A 15,815-nucleotide genomic window follows, 5' to 3' on the forward strand; every position below is an offset into this window, starting at 1 on the left:
CAGAAAGCAGGCAGGCAGCACATGGAGGGAGCAGGCCAGCCACACGCATGCTCACACTGACAGCCCTCCCCATCCTCCCAGCACCGCTGCTGGCCTGTGCCTCGGGCCACCAAAGCCCCAGTTTTCCTCTGCCCACAAGCTTGAGAAGAGCAGTCCTTAGACACAAGATAACCTGCCTCCAACATTAGCTGTCACCCTAATCTCCAGCGGAGGTCAGTTTAGGTGCAGGTTGTGCACTGGCATATCTTATTCTAAACTTTTGCCTTGGTTAATTATAAGACTGGACGTTCTCAGCAGCCATTTAAATGGCCAGTTCCTGTTAGCAGCCTGCCCAGCCTCTGGAATAGGCTGTGATGGTGAGTCCTAAAGCCTTGCATGTGCTGCGTAAATGCTTTATTGCCTTGCCTGGGTTTTGAACAAGCTTTATTCTAATGTTGTGGAGAACACCCTCATATTCTGATTGAGAAATGCCCTTGCATCTTCAAGTATTGCCTATGAAATCCCACCAAAGATCCGTTAGGAAAAAGTAGCTGTGACAGGAAAGCCACATCCAAAACAACTTGAAGGCTACCTGCTGTCAGTATTTTGTACTCATCTCTCAAACTCCTGGCTTTGCTTTTTGAGGGCTTGGTGTTAATGATTGGGTATTACAGCAAAGCTTTTGGAGCAATTTTACCCCAAGTTCAAGTTTCCCAGTAAACCGCCCTTTTATATCAGTCCTGACCTCTGCAGAGGTTTGCCCCAGCACTGCCCTCTACCTGCCCCACTCTGTATCCTTAAAGCCTACCGGTTATGTCAAGACACAGGGATGGCTTCCTAAGAAAGGGAAGGAAAAAAGGTATCCCAAGACAGGAGGATGAGACCTAATCAACTCATGTCACTGGTGACTTCAACCAGATTTTCCAAGCCATTTTCTGGTGGGCCTCCTGGCTGTCACAAGCGGGGTTTATTTTGGAGCACCCCATGCTGCTTCCCCTGCAGGCTGCTGTGCACAGCAGGAATGGGCAGCACTCACGGAAACCCTGGGAAACACCAGAGAAACCCCCGCTGAAGAGATGCATCCCCCAACACAAACACTCCTACCCCAAGCCAGCCCACTCCTTCCCCTGGCAGGGCGGGATGCCACAGGGGCACGGTGCTCCCTGCACCGCAGCAGCTTTCCCTGCTCTACCTAGCTCATGGCTGACTGTGGGAGCAATAACATTTCTCCTCGTTCGGGTTTTCAGAAAGCAGGAAGAGGTATGGCCCAGGCTCCAACTGCCTCTCCTAGCTCTGTACACATCCAGCTTCCAGATGTCGATGCTTTTGGTTGCTTGGAGCTAACCAGGAGCAACAGATAACAGCTTCCTCTTACCTGAGAAAGCGTGCAGTTCTGAACTGTCCACAGTGTTACTGTATCACAGTGTACATAACTAGGCTCTGCTTAGAGAACACCAATACCTACCTGAAACTCCTGCAGACAAGGGGATGTCAGCTAGGGAAGATATTTTGTATGGGAAGTAGAGGAAACCTGTATCTGTAAAGCTGAAGAGTGGTTTTATTAGGACTTGTTATCTCTCCTTCGCTGGAGGGAAGTGCTAGCATCCAATTTGTCACAAAGAAAAACTTCAACTCTCTTCTGACATAGTGGCCTAAGCAATAACTTAGATGCAGGATTTTTAAACTGCAATTGAGCCTTCCATTCATTTCTGCTTCTTGAGGCTTTTAGCAGTGGCAGCCACACTGCACTGCACCACAAAGAGGTCATCTAGATATGTCTCCTTCCCCCTCTGAGGGAGAAATGATCTGGCTTTTGTGAATCACCTTCACAAATGGAAGTGCTCTATACTGAAAAAGTTTCAAGAGCAAAAGTCTCTGCAGTCTGACCATCCGTGCTTTCCCAGTTCCTCCCCAGGTTGTACTGTTGGGGGAAGATAACCCTCAGTTATCCTGGCACCTGCAGCACTTACCTCATGTTGGACTTCTCAGATGAGCTCCATGCTGTGCTTCTCTTAAACTGAGGAGTTCTAGGCCCTTTGCAAAACACATCTCTCTGCACATACTTCAAGTGAGAGGTCTCCAGTTGTTCTGACTGTGCCTTGCACTAGCAAGTCACAGCAAACTTGATGTCTTTTGAGCTACCCGATATTGCTTCAGATTCTCATGTAGACATCTCATGTGAAGAAGTCTTTGCCAAGGTAAGAAACATGCTTTAGACACAAACAGGTGCCAGAACATCTAGACAACAAACACTCATACAATTCACTGTCACATTCGCAAGGTAGCTTTGTATTTCATGCTTGATGCAACTGAAATCAAAGTCTCAGTGACCTACCGTGGGACTTCTGGGAGCAGAGAAGAAATGAGGAGATGTAAGACCATCCTCTCCCCTACAAGACTTGCACAACATCTTTCTGCCTTCCCTGTTAGAGGCCAAGGTGAGGGGGGAGTAGGCCACACAGAACAAGAAATGAGCAAAAGCACCTGAGTCACAGGCTCCAGGATTGTTTGCCATAACCAGCTGAAGGTTTGCAAATACAATGAATAGCAGGGGGGGCAAAAAGGCACTGCTCATACACAGCTGGAAGCAGGAAATTCTATTCTAGGTGCTGAGAAAACAGCTATTGCAACTTCCAGATAAGGCCAAGTTCCTTGCACACCTGCTACCTTTAAGAACAAGGGTATGAGTTGAGGGGGGGGAAAAAAAAAGAAAGGCTGTTGATTCTGGCCTTTCCATCACTGGAGGGAGCTACCCCTCTTTCAGCACAGACAGTGCCCACAGGCTTGTTGCTTGAGCAAACCAGAAAATAAGAACTGTCTGAATTTGAAGACCAGTAAGCTTTCAGCACAGCCCTTCCTCTCCTCTCCTTTGTGCTCCCAGTTTTGAAGACAAATAAGCATTGTTTAAATAGCATTTTACACGCTTTGAAAGTTCAACTCCAGTGACACAGAACCTGCCTTTGTTATGGGCAACGTGGTACAGACCTTGGCAAGGGGCCTGCCCTAGGCCTATACCCACAGAGCTCCGCTTGAAGACTGAATGCTACAGCCTAGAACAGTGGGGCCAAGAAAAGCCTCTCCAAAGCTAACTGCACTCACTGCCCTGAGCCTGCTGGGGACGCGAGGTCTGCAGGGCTGACGGGAGGTACTCACCGCTCCCCTCCGCAGGAGCTTTCAGTCTCAGAGAAGGCAAGAGTCTCCCCTTCAACAGTGCTGGCCCCAGACAGCAGCCAAAAAAATCTGTAGTTCTGCAGGCACATATCCTGCTCTGCATTTATTTCCTCTTTGCAAATGCTCCTTCAGCACAGGCACGGCCTCTTTGCCAGGTCTGCAAGGGCGTTTCAAGAAACCAAGTTTTGTTTTGTTTGTAATTTATTGCAAGCCTGCAGCTCCTAAACTGCCCAGCGTTAGAAAATAGAAGGCTGCTGCGCTACCCCTCACCCCGGTGGTTGTGGAGTGATTAAGGATAGCTTTAATTTGAGGCCTGCAGCTCAACAGCTCCCAAAGGATTGATAAAATATATATAGCAATCTCCAGTTCCACCTCTGGAGGCTGAACTCTCTCCAGATGATTAACGACAGCTATTTCCCCCATCTCTCTCCCTGCCACTGAAGAAGGCTGATTCTCTGCAAGGTCCTACCGGCACTGCCCCACACTCTGACTAACAAACAGCAACATTTACAAATAGAAAAACGCTCCAAGAAATTGAACTAGCCCCAAGGAGGTGAGGCAGCACCACACAACCACAGGATAGCTCTTTTAATAAACAAATTCGGGTAAGTGGGGTCAGGCTCCTTGAAGCAGGCCCTGCTCAGCTGGGTGAGCAGCACTGGCCTAACACAGCAGGAATGGAGCTGAGAAGTGGGAACTCCTCAATGCAGCCTCCACGACTGTCCCCAGGAAGCAGCAATGCTGACAGCAACCTTCCCAATGCAAGCAAAAATTAGCCTCTCAGCACAGAAACAGAGCTGCTGGTCAAATGTTACTCCCTTTTCTTCTGCCTGTTGCTACAGCTTCAGGCTCAAAAGGACTGCAACATGGGTAGGAAAACAGCACTCATTCTTATGTTAAAGAAAGAGCTGCACGAGGAATAGGCAGCAGCTGTGTCCTCCGTGGCCACCACTTATCAAGGGCTCTTGGGCCAGAGGTGGCTCCAAAACAGTCTAAATGTAATTTTCAATCCACACGTACCACACACAATCAACAACCAGGCTGTGACACATAGCTGTGAACAACCCACAGAAACACAAACCAGTTCCTCAGAAACCTGCCTTCCCCAGCCTCGTGGGCCCTCATCTGCTGTCTGAGATCTTTGCAGAGTCCCCAGTCTCGGCAGTAGCAGGTATGTGGTTTCTGGTTACTGAGAAAAACTGTCACCTATGGCTGACAGGGTAAGGAAAGTTGGCCTCTCTTCCAGCAAGCTGGGCAAGTGAACAGGTTACTTCTGGAGAAGCTAAAGGACTCCAAGAATGTATGGAGGGAGGCCAGCCATGGACGCAATCTGCATCCAAAGAGATCAAGGTATGGCTGGAAATGCTCATCGGGCTGCTCCAGGCCAGCAAGAGCTAATCCTTAGATAAACAACTGACTGCTGCTCTGCTGCACACTGTGATGTGCATTTCCTCCCCAGAGAGGTCACAACAATCCAAAGAAAAACTATAGTCTTAGGGTTGGGATGGCACCTAAAAAACAGAAATACTTCAACTTGATCCCTTGCCAGGTCTCCCAAAAGGGCTAGCTGGCTCAAGCCCCCTCTTACATCTGGGAGGGCTTATTCCCACCTGGACACACAGGTAACTCTCCAATGCTGCTCTTAGTAAAAAGCAGGTGCCAGGGACACAAGCATTAGCTGTTATTTAAAAGAAACTGTTTGAGCTCTAGACTATGACAGGGATCTGGTGAGGAGAGACAGCCTCTTGGGTACCACTGCCCTAGGGGATGGCCCACTTGGGAGAGGAAAAGGAAGTCGCAACATGCATTTCCAGAGGAGGTGTAGGATTCAACATAAGCAAAGAACTCCCCGAGGAGAGCTTCACTTAGAAGTATAAGTTTTAATATTTATTTAGTATAGGCCTGAGGAAGAGAACTGGGAGATAAGGCAAAGGCAAATTATCCTCTAGAGCCCAATTCAACATCTCTTACACACAGACCATGGAAAACAGCAGCTGTGCTCCTCCCCAGAGTTATGTTCCACGTCCTCCCCATCTGCTGGAGCACAGCCTAGCACTTATAAGTCCAGAAGGAACTGATTGACTTTCTTCAGGTATTCTGACTTCAAGTAACCTCCCAACTCATCCTTTGTGACCCACAGGTAATCTTCTTTCAGTTCTGCTTGGGACAAATCGTTGCTCTGGAGGAAGGCTTTGAAGAAGAATACTTTGGCTCCCATGTTATCCTCAGTCCTGATGGACCTGGGGAATTTGTACTTGTAAAGCCCGTATGGTGCATTCCCCAGGAATTTGGCTTGGATGTGATCTCCTGCAAGACCCCAGCAAAGCAAGAGAAAGAAAACAGAAAACGAGACATAAGAACAAAGAGCAATAGGAACTGCTTTCCTGAAGTAACAGAAAGAGCATAGGACACTCCCTGTGTCTGGTTCAGACTGACTATTCCTTCTTCCCAGCAGAGATATTGCCAACCATAAGCCTTATTTCATGGAAAAACCTATCTGTCCTGGAGTTTTGTAAGCTGCCTAAAAGTGAGAGAGGTAGGGAGAGAGCACAAGCCCCACCAATCCATACTGAAAAGAAAGGACACGTGGATTTGCTAACACTTGTCTGCCGCAAAAGCTGCTACAGGGTGACAAGAGGGAAAGTGAAGCTGTACCTAGAGCAACCCTAGACCAGGATTCAGGAGGCAGTCAGTGATGCTTAAACATCAGACTGTGGGCCAATCCTGGCACTCAGTTGCCAGCCCCATTAGACCCTCATATACAGCGCAGCAGCTGAGCTGAACGTAGTGCAGCTCCAGTCCCTCTGCAACAGTGCACAGTTACAGAGCAGCTTACTCAGCCTTCACAGCTCTTGCGAGCAACCCCACCACATTTAGCTCAGTCCCTCTGCCATGAAATCCCTTTTCCCAGCAGATGGGAAGGGATTTTACTACAGAGGATTGCAAGTATCCCTAAGTTAGGTCAAGGGAAGAAAACAACTGGGATAAAGAAGAGAAGAGAAGAGGGCCAGGTACACAGAAGTCTACACACCCAGAAAAATAGCCATGGCTCGCTCAGCTGTGCTTCGCAGCGTCTCTCCAGCCTGCCATTCTGCTTGAGGCAGGAGCCACAGCTCCTGGTTACCAATTTTCTGTTTCACCAGAAGCATCAAGTTACTGTCCAGCTTTCTGTTCAACGATGTTCGAATGTTGTTTTTATCAGCATCTGCCAAAAAACAACACACAGTGGAAACAAAGTCTCTCAGCAGCACTGGTTTGATCACCACAATTCATCACTCGTCTCCTTCTGACACCTTTCCAGCAATAATACACACACGATACTGATACATGGAACAAGACCGAAATTGAGACAAAATGCTCTCAGCCACTCTGGGAGCCGATGCAGAATTCAAGTGGAATACACTGCTAGACTGCACTCTACTTATTTCATTTTCAAACGAGATTTATATCAAGCAGTTTGGATTTTCAGTTTGACAAAAATCAACCACAGCTCTAAGCAAGTTTGTGAATCAAGCTCTCCAAAGTTTCTCTTATCTCAAAGCAAAATCTATTTGCGCTGGTTTGTAACACTGCATTAACAAGCATATCTTCACTGCACAGGAACAGAGGTTCCCTTGTAAGCTAGTTAATTCCTCTGTTACCTGTGCTGCCACACAGTCAAGACCCTCCTTAAGAATTCAGCAAATGCCTTCACTCCACTCAATGGTGCTCAGCTGTGTTCGGCAGACCAGCAGGACGTTCTTCTCTGCCATCATACAACAAGAACTTCGGTCTGTACCTGTTATCCGTGAAGCAGCTTTGAACTGCAGTAGCTTCTGTTCCCACTTGTCCTCTAGGTCTTGAGCCATGATGACAGTTTTGCCAGGTCCTTCATCATCATCGTACATGCTTTCCTTCCTCCTCTTGAGCTGCTCTTCCTCCTCCAGCTTGCGAATTTCATGGTCTGAATAGCGGCTTTTCTCCAACTCTATCTAGAAGGGCACCACAGAGAATCATTATGCCCTCCAGTACTGTCGCCGCAGCATGGACTGCGCAGGGGGAACGGAGCGAGTCCTGCGGCTGCAAACAAGACACGCCACAAACTTCCCGGGGCTGCGGCGTAACTTCTCCGCTCGCAGCAGGTCTCCACCAGAGGCGAACCCAGCGCTGGAAGCAACAGTCCCTCCCTAGGAAGGTCCCGGGAGCAGCACTGAGACCGAGCCCCGGGCCCAGGCCCAAAGCGGCACGTTCAGCATCTCCGTTACCTCGAGCGAGGCCTCCCGAGGCGCCCCCCGCCCGGCCCCCTCGGGCCCCCGCGGCACTGAGGGGCCCCCCCGGCTGGCGGGACCCCCGGGGCCGCCATCTCCCCCCGGCTACCTGCCCCATGAGGGCCGCCATCTCCTCCTCCTCCCGCCTCAGGGGCTGCGTGATCCTGGGCAGCCTCAGCAAGCACAGCGCGCCGAAGAGCCGCCACGGCCGGGGCGCGGCCGCCGTGCACAACCGGCGACCCCAGCCCGCCGCCGCCCGCTGCCCGGGCGCCGCCATCGCGCTCCCGCGCGGCCCACAATGCCCCGCGATGGGCGCCTCCATCTTTCCTCCCAGCACCCGTCGTGCCTCGCGGCGACCTGGCCGCCGCCGCCGCCGGTCAGCCACCGCCACCCGGGACGGCGCGCGCGCCCGCGCGCTACGGAGGGCCGAAGGGGCCGAGCCATGAGCGCGGCGCTGGCGGTTGCCCGGCAACGGCTCCTCGGAGCGGCGCGGCGGTGAGCGGGGAGCGCCGCGGCCGCGAGGGAGGCCGCACCGCGGCTGCCGGGGGAGCCGCCGCGAGCCCCGCGCCACCCTCCCCGCCGCCTCGGCCCCCAGCGGGCCCGGGCCTCCCGCCCCGCCTGCGGGGCCCGCGGAGAAGCGCCTCCTCCTCGGGCAGCAGCCCCGCGGCCCTTCCCTTTGAGCGCCCCGCGGCGCCGGGCGCTGCCCCGCTCCTCGGAGCCGGAGCTCGCTCCGACCAGGCTTGCTGCCCGTAAGAGAGGCCCGGCGGGCCGAGTGCGGGCCCTGCCGCTCGCCCTCGCTGCCTGCGGCGCTCTCCCAGTTGCGGGCGGGCAGTCTCCGGGCAGAGGGGCGCTGGGGCGGCCTGCCGCAGCTCGTGGAAGCCTGCTCGGTGCAGACCCTAACCTCCTCCTTCCGCTTCTTTCACGCAGGGGCTACGATGCTGTCCTGCGCCGTGGCATACAGACAGGCGTCCAGAGACCGCAGGACCTTACGGAGAAGGTTGCCGCTAAGGAGACGGAGAGCCAAAGCTTGACTGACCTTAGGTGAGACAGCCCTGCTGTGCTGTGAAGTCTCTTCCATTTGCCTCTCACAGGGAGGCTTATCACCTCCAGTGTTTTTCGGTGAAGGAAGGAAAGCAAGTGATTTGAGTCAATCACAAACACAGCTTGTGTGTTTCTGAGACCAGACATCACTTGATCCCATTTTTCTTTCCAAATTCCCAGAGAATATGAAATAAAATTTCACTAAAGTTAAAGTGCAATTGTCTGATACCTCTTGTTTTGCTTCTCAGCCCTTTAATCCTGCAAAGGAACTCCATGAGATGGGATGGAAAGACATACGAAGAGATCCCAATAGCTCACATCAAAGCTACATACAACAAGTAAGCAGACAAGCTTCTCCATGCCTGTTTCCATGTAAAATGAAAGTTTTAATGTACCTGGGTTACAGCCAGTCATCCTTTCAATTGAAAAACTCAAAGGAAAAAAGTCAGAGAAGCAGTGTTCGTGACTGGGAAGATAATAACACTGAACCAAAACCTCAGTGCTGTTCAGGAAGCGTAACTGTCTTTATAGTATCTTAAACAGGAATAAGAGTGTTATTACACATTTTGACTACATTCTGGTATGAATTATTATATTAGATGCTGACAGCTCTTAACGGCAGGTTCATTCCTGCCCTCAGTTCTGGCAGTATTGCTGTACAGCAATTGAAATTGAAAGAGCTGTCGTATTATCCTCAAGAGGTGTTTGGGTTTCATTAGTGATGCCTAGTGTAGTATTTTACCATTTCTTAAAGCTCTCTGAAGTTCTAAAAATGTTCTGTGTATTTTTTTAATAAACAGAAGAGGTAAAATGCTCCCAATGGGAGGTGATTCTGAAAGAGTTAAACCTTGAATACCTAGTAGGAGAGGATTATCCAGAAAGGTTTTACCATCTCACTCTGATTCTCCAGGATGACCTAGAAGTTTTCTGCTGGGAGCTCTGCAGCTGGTTAGTGTAACTGAGATAGTTAGAGTGCTGAGTTAAGATGGCTTTGAGAAGGGAGATGAGTGGCAAGCCTTGCAAGTTAAGCAGAATGAGAAGAAACTGAAGAGTAAAGTCTTGTTCTAGCTTACTCCTTTCTTTTTCTCCTCTCCTCCTATAGCACCCACATCCAAGTTGTCAGCTTCGACAATAGGCCATTTGCCCATACATCCTGTGGCACAGAAGGCTTCCAGAACGCCAAGAAGGGAACTGCCATCGCAGCACAGACCGCAGGCATAGCAGCAGCAGCGGTGAGTCTGTATTGGTTATTCCCACTGTCACAGAGAGGCGTGCTGACTGCAGAACATACTGCCAGGGTATGTGGAGGATAAGTGCATTTTGGGAGACTCTGTGGGATAGAGAGGGGAGAAGAAATTTTGCTTCTCATTCATGTTGCTGTCCCTTGCTCAGGGGTAGCAGTCCAGACCTCTGTTCCTTAGAGCCTGAGCAGCACACTGCCATTTGCTGACTGTTTCCCTAGCTTCATCTGACACAGTGAACATCTTGACGTGGACAGAGTGCATCTGAAACAGCAGTTAGAAATGCCCAGGTGGTGAGCTTAGCTGTGCAAGTTGTGATTGGGAAATGTAAGTTGTAACTTATCCTCTTCTGCTCCAATTTGTATAGCTTCTTTTTCTAAGTGAATATATCTCAGTCGTTGTAGAAATGTAGCCCCTCAATCAGCAGTTGTTCAATTTTTGTACTGTAAGGGACTGAGAAGTGGCTGTAATTACTGGCTGTGGGTTTTATATATGTTCTGTGCCACAGGAGAACTGAGCTGCTGCCAGCAGTTCCAGTCAGAGAAGGTGATGTCCTTGCATATGTAGTTTCCAGATCCATGCAGTGTACTGTAATCATTTCTAAAAAAACACGTGGGTATCCAGATGGCAGGAGAAGATGAGGCTGTCTGTGTCATGGCCCTCATTATAGCAGAATGAGGAAAGGTGAAACTGAAAATCCTTGCCCTAAATTAGGTGAAACTCACTCTAACCTTTTAGATCAGAGGTGTTTGATGCTGCTGCTGGCTAACAGCTTATTGTGGTTGGCTCAGAGAAATATAAGAACATTTTTGCTATTAATCTTTGCTCACTGGGGTCTCTTAACGGCTGTATAACTGTGCTTGGCCAGATTTGTTCCTATACCTGTTAAAGTCATTAGCAGATTAAATGCACCAGAACACAGAAGGCAAGAGATTCAGAAGGGCTCCACGTGGTGGCAGTACTGCCATACTTTACAGCAGGTGTTTTTCATCTTCGCTTTCCAAGCCTCTAGAATTTTTGTACTGAAGGTGTGGACTCCTGCACAGCAAATCTAAAGCTTCCTCGCTTTTCTCGTTTACCTTCTAGAAGGAATCCACTCACCACAGGATAGAAGTCACTGCATTAGACAAGGGAAAACAGCATGGAATTAGTCCTTGCTAGCCCCTGCCCAGTTTAGTCACCTATCAGGGATATGTCATTTTCTGTCCTGACTAGGTTGCAGAAAGTTTGATCTTAAAGCGTTCTCTAGATGCAGAGTTGGCAACCTAACATAGAAGTTCTCTTGAAACTGCCACTGATTTATCCAAGCCTCTTTTTTTCTGCTAATATCTCGCTTTGTGCAGTGATCCCAGTATTTGTCTTCTATATCCATCCACTACTACCTACCTTTTATTTTTACTTAAAGCATACCATGATAATGGGTCAAAAGGGAATGAAAGACTACAGGGGAGCCAGAGCAGCAGCAGAGATATCAAAAAGAACACTAACCAGTTCTTCTTTTCTCAGAAAGCACGTGGAAAAGGTGTATTCCATGTACGAGTCATGGTGAAAGGACTGGGACCAGGACGCAAAGTAAGTATCTGAATTTCTTTCCACATTTTTCTTTTCCATCTTTTTTTTTTAATTCAGGCTGGTCTCATGATTGTACCTATTAAGCCAGTCTTTCTGAAGGTGATATAAGGAATTTTTCACTCAAGTGCCTCTTCCTTCCTCCTCGAAACAACCCAGTCACAAAAAGAAAGTGTCCCAGCAGTGAAATCTTAGAATAATTTCACTTGAGGACAGAATAGAAACTGTATGGATCTTTTTTCCAACTAAAGTAGCGTAACTGATAGGAAATGTGATGAAAGGACTGGAAAGGAAGGAAGGTTTGAACTGGATTTTCTAATACTAATTGTTTAATTTTAAGATAATTGCAAAATAGAAGCATTGGTTGCTTCTAAAATCAACTTGTTCCAAACTGTTTTCCCCTGAGCTTCTCCCTTTTCCACTCTGCAATGTGCTGATAACATTACATCATCTGCCATCTTGCTCTTCCAGGCTGCCATCAAGGGTTTGACTATGGGAGGTCTGGAGGTTATCTCCATCACGGACAACACCCCAGTGCCACACAATGGCTGTCGTCCCCGGAAAGCCAGGCGAATGTGAGAGAGAAACGCAAGAGAGAGAGCTGCATTCAATGTTAGCTGGTGCAACTTGGACCGCGTTGAGGGTTGCTCTTGTGACAGATCCTGGAAAGCCACCTTCCATAGAAATGTTTGCTGAGAAAAACTTGAAGAGAGACCACCTTAGCCTGGTAGCAGAAGCAGGGATACATTTACTTTCTTAATGGGAAGCTTCTTGTGTACAAAATCTGTTGATTAAAATGTTGATCTTTTGACAGCCATTCCTGCTGTGTTTGAAGACGTATTTTGGATTATTATTGCCTCTCAACTGCTGTCTTCCTCTCACCACAGTATGTGGCTCTTGTCTAGCCCTCAGTGGTATTATTGCCCTTGTTATGTGGAAGAGGAGCTTTGGGAATGTAAAGAATCAGTCATTCCTTTCCAGTCATCTGTTATAAAAAGAGCACCATAGGGTCACTATTGTCCTCCTTCTTTCTCCCACTGCAAACATTTGGAAGCCAGACCTGGGGGTAACTCTTCCCCTTTCATCTGGCTTGCAGAACTCAGTGTGCTGTGCAAGAGGCAACTCTCCCTCTGTTTGCACAGCATGGAGCACTATAGTCTAAACTCATTATTGTCAAAGATCTGTTGTGGTGCTTTGTTTTGCCTAAGCTGTATCTGGCCTGTCAGCGTTATTGGCAAATAGAAAATGCCAGTCCTTCTACAGGGGCTGGGATCTTGCCAGTTCTGATGCTTGCAGTCTCTTTGGTCCTGTCCTGTGCACTACACACTGGATTTGCTGGAGCTCCTGGGGAAAGCAGACAGGGTTAGTAGGCCTAAGGAGCAAAGAAACACTGCCAAAGAGATTTAAAACACTTAAGACTTGAACTGTACCTCTGTATATCCACAGGCGGCATAGGCTGTGTCATGGCTCTATAATATATTACTGCTGTCCCAGCTCCATCCAGAGAGAATTTTCGCCAAGCAAATATGTCTGGGTCTCTCTGGAGCATTAACTAGAGGAGGTAACAGCAGCAACTGACTACAGCATTGATATCCTGGGTGGCAGAGGCACAATGCCTAGCTAAGGGCAGCTTCTCAAGACCAGGGAGAACCCCGGGCTATACACAGCATATGCTGGGCAAATGCTTCTGTAAACAGACCGTCTTCTGCTGCAGCCACCAGTCTTATCACAAACCCAGAATCTTCCCTTCTATTATTTCTCTTTCTGTGGTTCCTCCTTAGTATCTTAAATTGCATAATTAACTATTCTCTTCCTCTTTAGAGAAAGGGTACCATGGCAACAAAGCAGTGAACCTCCTTCATGGGGCTGAAAGGCATACAGCAGGTTTTGGAAGAAATCAGTCTGCTTAGAAGAGCCTGGTGAGGTACTTCTGACAGAAGAGAATAAAACAAGACTCAGATGAATGCCCTGCCTTACTCCAACCCTGTGTCTGAATTTGAATAAAGGATAGGTTGTCAAGGGAAGTTCCTTGAATTGTCACAGATTTGAGAGCAAGGAAGAGAGGTTCTTCCACAGATGCAAACATCTAAAGGACTAGAAGAGCTTCCCCTCACTCCAGAAACATGGCTGAGCTTCCAGTGAATTCATACTACTCCTTTTAAAGAGAAGATGCCAGGACAGCTATAAATCACAAAGATTAACTCTGAGTATCTGGGCAGCTAGTTGAGAAAAGCCATGTGCAGACACTGATGTGCCTTACAGCAAGGCTTGACTGGTTTCTGTGATGAGCATCGTGACTAGCCTCGACAAAGGAAGAGTGCTGTTCAGCGCTGGCAGACTTGTCAGTGACATACTGCATAGTACACATTGGGAAAGGCAAAACCTTCCCTACCACAAGCTGCTCATTGCACCAATGCAGCAGAAATGCCTGTGTTAAAGACAATAGAACAGACTGAAAAATGAGATGAGGAAAAGAGCTGTGGTCCTTCCCAAATTCAGGAAAGAGTAGGCGGCATGACTCTTAAGTCAGAAAGCAACTAGAATAAATCTTTGTCTTACCCAGACTTAGAATCAAGGTTGTGCCCTTTATAGACTGCTTCATAACACCCTTGGTTTCTGAGCATTTATGAACATACAAATCTACTAATACACTGTCACTGTCTAAACAGCAGGAAGTTTTATCTCCCTGTCTGCTCTGTCCGGTTCTAGTACCTTTCCCTACTTCCTCCTCAAACCAAAATTTGTATAGCACACTCTGACCTGGCCAGAAGAGGCTGGTGTTATTTTTCCCATAGTTTAGTGCCTGGATCTGACAGTATTTGTTTGTCTTCCAGTCCCCTAGCCCCACATACCTTCCCAGTGCTTTTAAGTACGGTGCCTCGGTTGTACAGCTTTTCATTGAAGTTACATTTTCTACCCATCTCTTCTCTTATCCTGATGGGGGACCCCCAAAGCCGAGTCCTAAGTGCTCAGCCTGAGCTGTTTACTCTGCAGCAAACCTCAGGCCTTTGTGGCAGCTCTCAGTGATGTGGGCGAGCACAGCTCCACAAAGGGGGTTCTCCACGCTTGTGCAAGGACTTGGCATCCCCCCTCCACACGCACACTACTGCAAAAGAAGGATCTTAAAACCCTCTATTGTTCCTCTTGCAGGGAATTAATAGACACCAATAGCACTTAATGATTTCCTTACCCTTCAGATGAAACTATTAATTAAAGACCTGGCTTTAGTCAGCCACTGGTATTTACCAGCTCTAATTGCTTTCCTTCGCGCCTGGGTGGAATACTGTTTGGTACTGGCTCACATCCCTCCCGAGCAGCAGTTATTTCAGTTGTCAGTAGCACAGCCACAGCATTAGCAGTCTTGTGAAGTTCAGATCCTTCCTTTTGGGGCTTCCCCTTTGCATTGGGACATTTTTCTCCATATCCCCTCCTCTCCCTCACAGTTTTGATCCCTTACCCTCAAACAAGCCTTTCTTCTGAACACCAGCTCAGAAGTTTCTACTGACCACAATACTCTGCTCTTCAACCCATTTCAACCCTGACCTTTCTAGGTTTCTCCCCTTCCTTTCAAAATATCTTTCTCCATCATCTGGAGGCCAAAATACAAATCAGAATTCTGAGTTATAGAAAATACACTACCTCAGATCTGTTTACTCCTTAATGAGTATAAGGTCTGACATATCATCTTCAAGAGTCAGTCCAACTCCATCATCCCACCCTTGGCCATGGATGATACCTGGTGATTTGAAAAAAAAAAATAGCCGCCACACTTATTTCTAATAGTATATTATTCTGCAAAGAGGAATTGCTTTCCTAACCCCTGCAACAAGGTGTTTCTATCTAGAGCCACAACTTTTATTTGCTGAATTGGTGATTTACTATTTCCTATGCGAGCATCATAGAGACAAAAGTCAAGCAGCCAATTTCGATCCCTTTGTGAGATTCAATTAAACCATTAATTAAGTGATGTCAGTGTCCTTTAACTGTATACACAAGTAAGCAAGGAGAAGGAGACAGACCCCGCAGTGCCAGTAACTGTAGCAGCAGGGATGGTTTACCGCAGCCCAGCAGCTGTGAGCGACATCTGTGCAGGTTTTGCTGGCTTTCCCCCGATGTGGGAATACCTGGCTCTGCAGCCGCACAAAGCAGGTCTGTGCCGAGGTGTTTACAGCCCCAGAGCACCCCGCGGGAGCCTCTGCGAGGTAACAGTTCAAACGAGGTGGTGTTCTGCACTCAGGCTTTGGCAGATAATCACCCGTCTGCAAAGTTGCCACTTCCATCCCCAGAAGCCCTGCTCAGCCCCTCTTCTCCTCGCAGCTGCCCCTCCAACCTCAGCCCATGACCTCTCAGACCAGAAAGAAATCAAGGACCCTCAGATGGTTTCTGCGCTTTTACAATGTTCTCTCCCCTCAAGAGGCATTAATAGGTACTTAGCAGCAGTGGGAGCCACTCAGAGGTTTTACTAATGAGCTGCCTAATAGCATCCAAGTCCCCACGCTGATGGTGAAGTTGGGCTGCACGCTCCTCTTAGGGAGGAAGCAGCAAGTGAGCCAAGCAAACAACACCT

At 48.4% G+C, this 15,815-nt stretch overlaps 2 protein-coding genes across 2 annotated transcripts; one reads left to right on the forward strand and one right to left on the reverse strand.

Annotated features, from left to right (window-relative positions):
* Positions 1-5,015: 5,015 nt before the first annotated feature.
* Positions 5,016-7,719, reverse strand: MRPL46 (mitochondrial ribosomal protein L46). The gene is made up of 4 exons (XM_026121268.2): positions 7,507-7,719; positions 6,929-7,121; positions 6,182-6,355; positions 5,016-5,457 (listed from the first exon to the last, which is right to left on the reverse strand). Exons 1-4 carry the CDS (start codon positions 7,717-7,719, stop codon positions 5,207-5,209), a joined length of 831 nt encoding a protein of 276 aa, XP_025977053.2. The 3' UTR covers positions 5,016-5,206.
* Positions 7,696-12,065, forward strand: MRPS11 (mitochondrial ribosomal protein S11). The gene is made up of 6 exons (XM_064517225.1): positions 7,696-7,892; positions 8,325-8,438; positions 8,687-8,776; positions 9,541-9,670; positions 11,186-11,251; positions 11,720-12,065. The coding sequence occupies exons 1-6, from the start codon at positions 7,696-7,698 to the stop codon at positions 11,825-11,827; spliced, it is 705 nt and encodes a 234-aa protein (XP_064373295.1). The 3' UTR covers positions 11,828-12,065.
* Positions 12,066-15,815: the final 3,750 nt, after the last annotated feature.

Source organism: Dromaius novaehollandiae, chromosome 10 (genome assembly GCF_036370855.1).
Source record: "Dromaius novaehollandiae isolate bDroNov1 chromosome 10, bDroNov1.hap1, whole genome shotgun sequence".
Classification (NCBI taxonomy): domain Eukaryota; kingdom Metazoa; phylum Chordata; class Aves; order Casuariiformes; family Dromaiidae; genus Dromaius; species Dromaius novaehollandiae.

Excerpts from the sequence above, each read along its gene's own strand:
- MRPL46 (XM_026121268.2), bottom strand. The coding sequence starts at position 7,719 with ATGGAGGCGCCCATCGCGGGGCATTGTGGGCCGCGCGGGAGCGCGATG. Across the intron at positions 6,356-6,928 it reads AGCTGCTTCACGGATAACAG|ATGCTGATAAAAACAACATT; the intron begins GTACAGACCGAA and ends GTTTTTTGGCAG. Across the intron at positions 5,458-6,181 it reads AGCCATGGCTATTTTTCTGG|GAGATCACATCCAAGCCAAA; the intron begins GTGTGTAGACTT and ends GGGGTCTTGCAG.
- MRPS11 (XM_064517225.1), top strand. The coding sequence starts at position 7,696 with ATGCCCCGCGATGGGCGCCTCCATCTTTCCTCCCAGCACCCGTCGTGC. Across the intron at positions 8,439-8,686 it reads CAAAGCTTGACTGACCTTAG|CCCTTTAATCCTGCAAAGGA; the intron begins GTGAGACAGCCC and ends TTTGCTTCTCAG. Across the intron at positions 8,777-9,540 it reads ATCAAAGCTACATACAACAA|CACCCACATCCAAGTTGTCA; the intron begins GTAAGCAGACAA and ends CTCCTCCTATAG.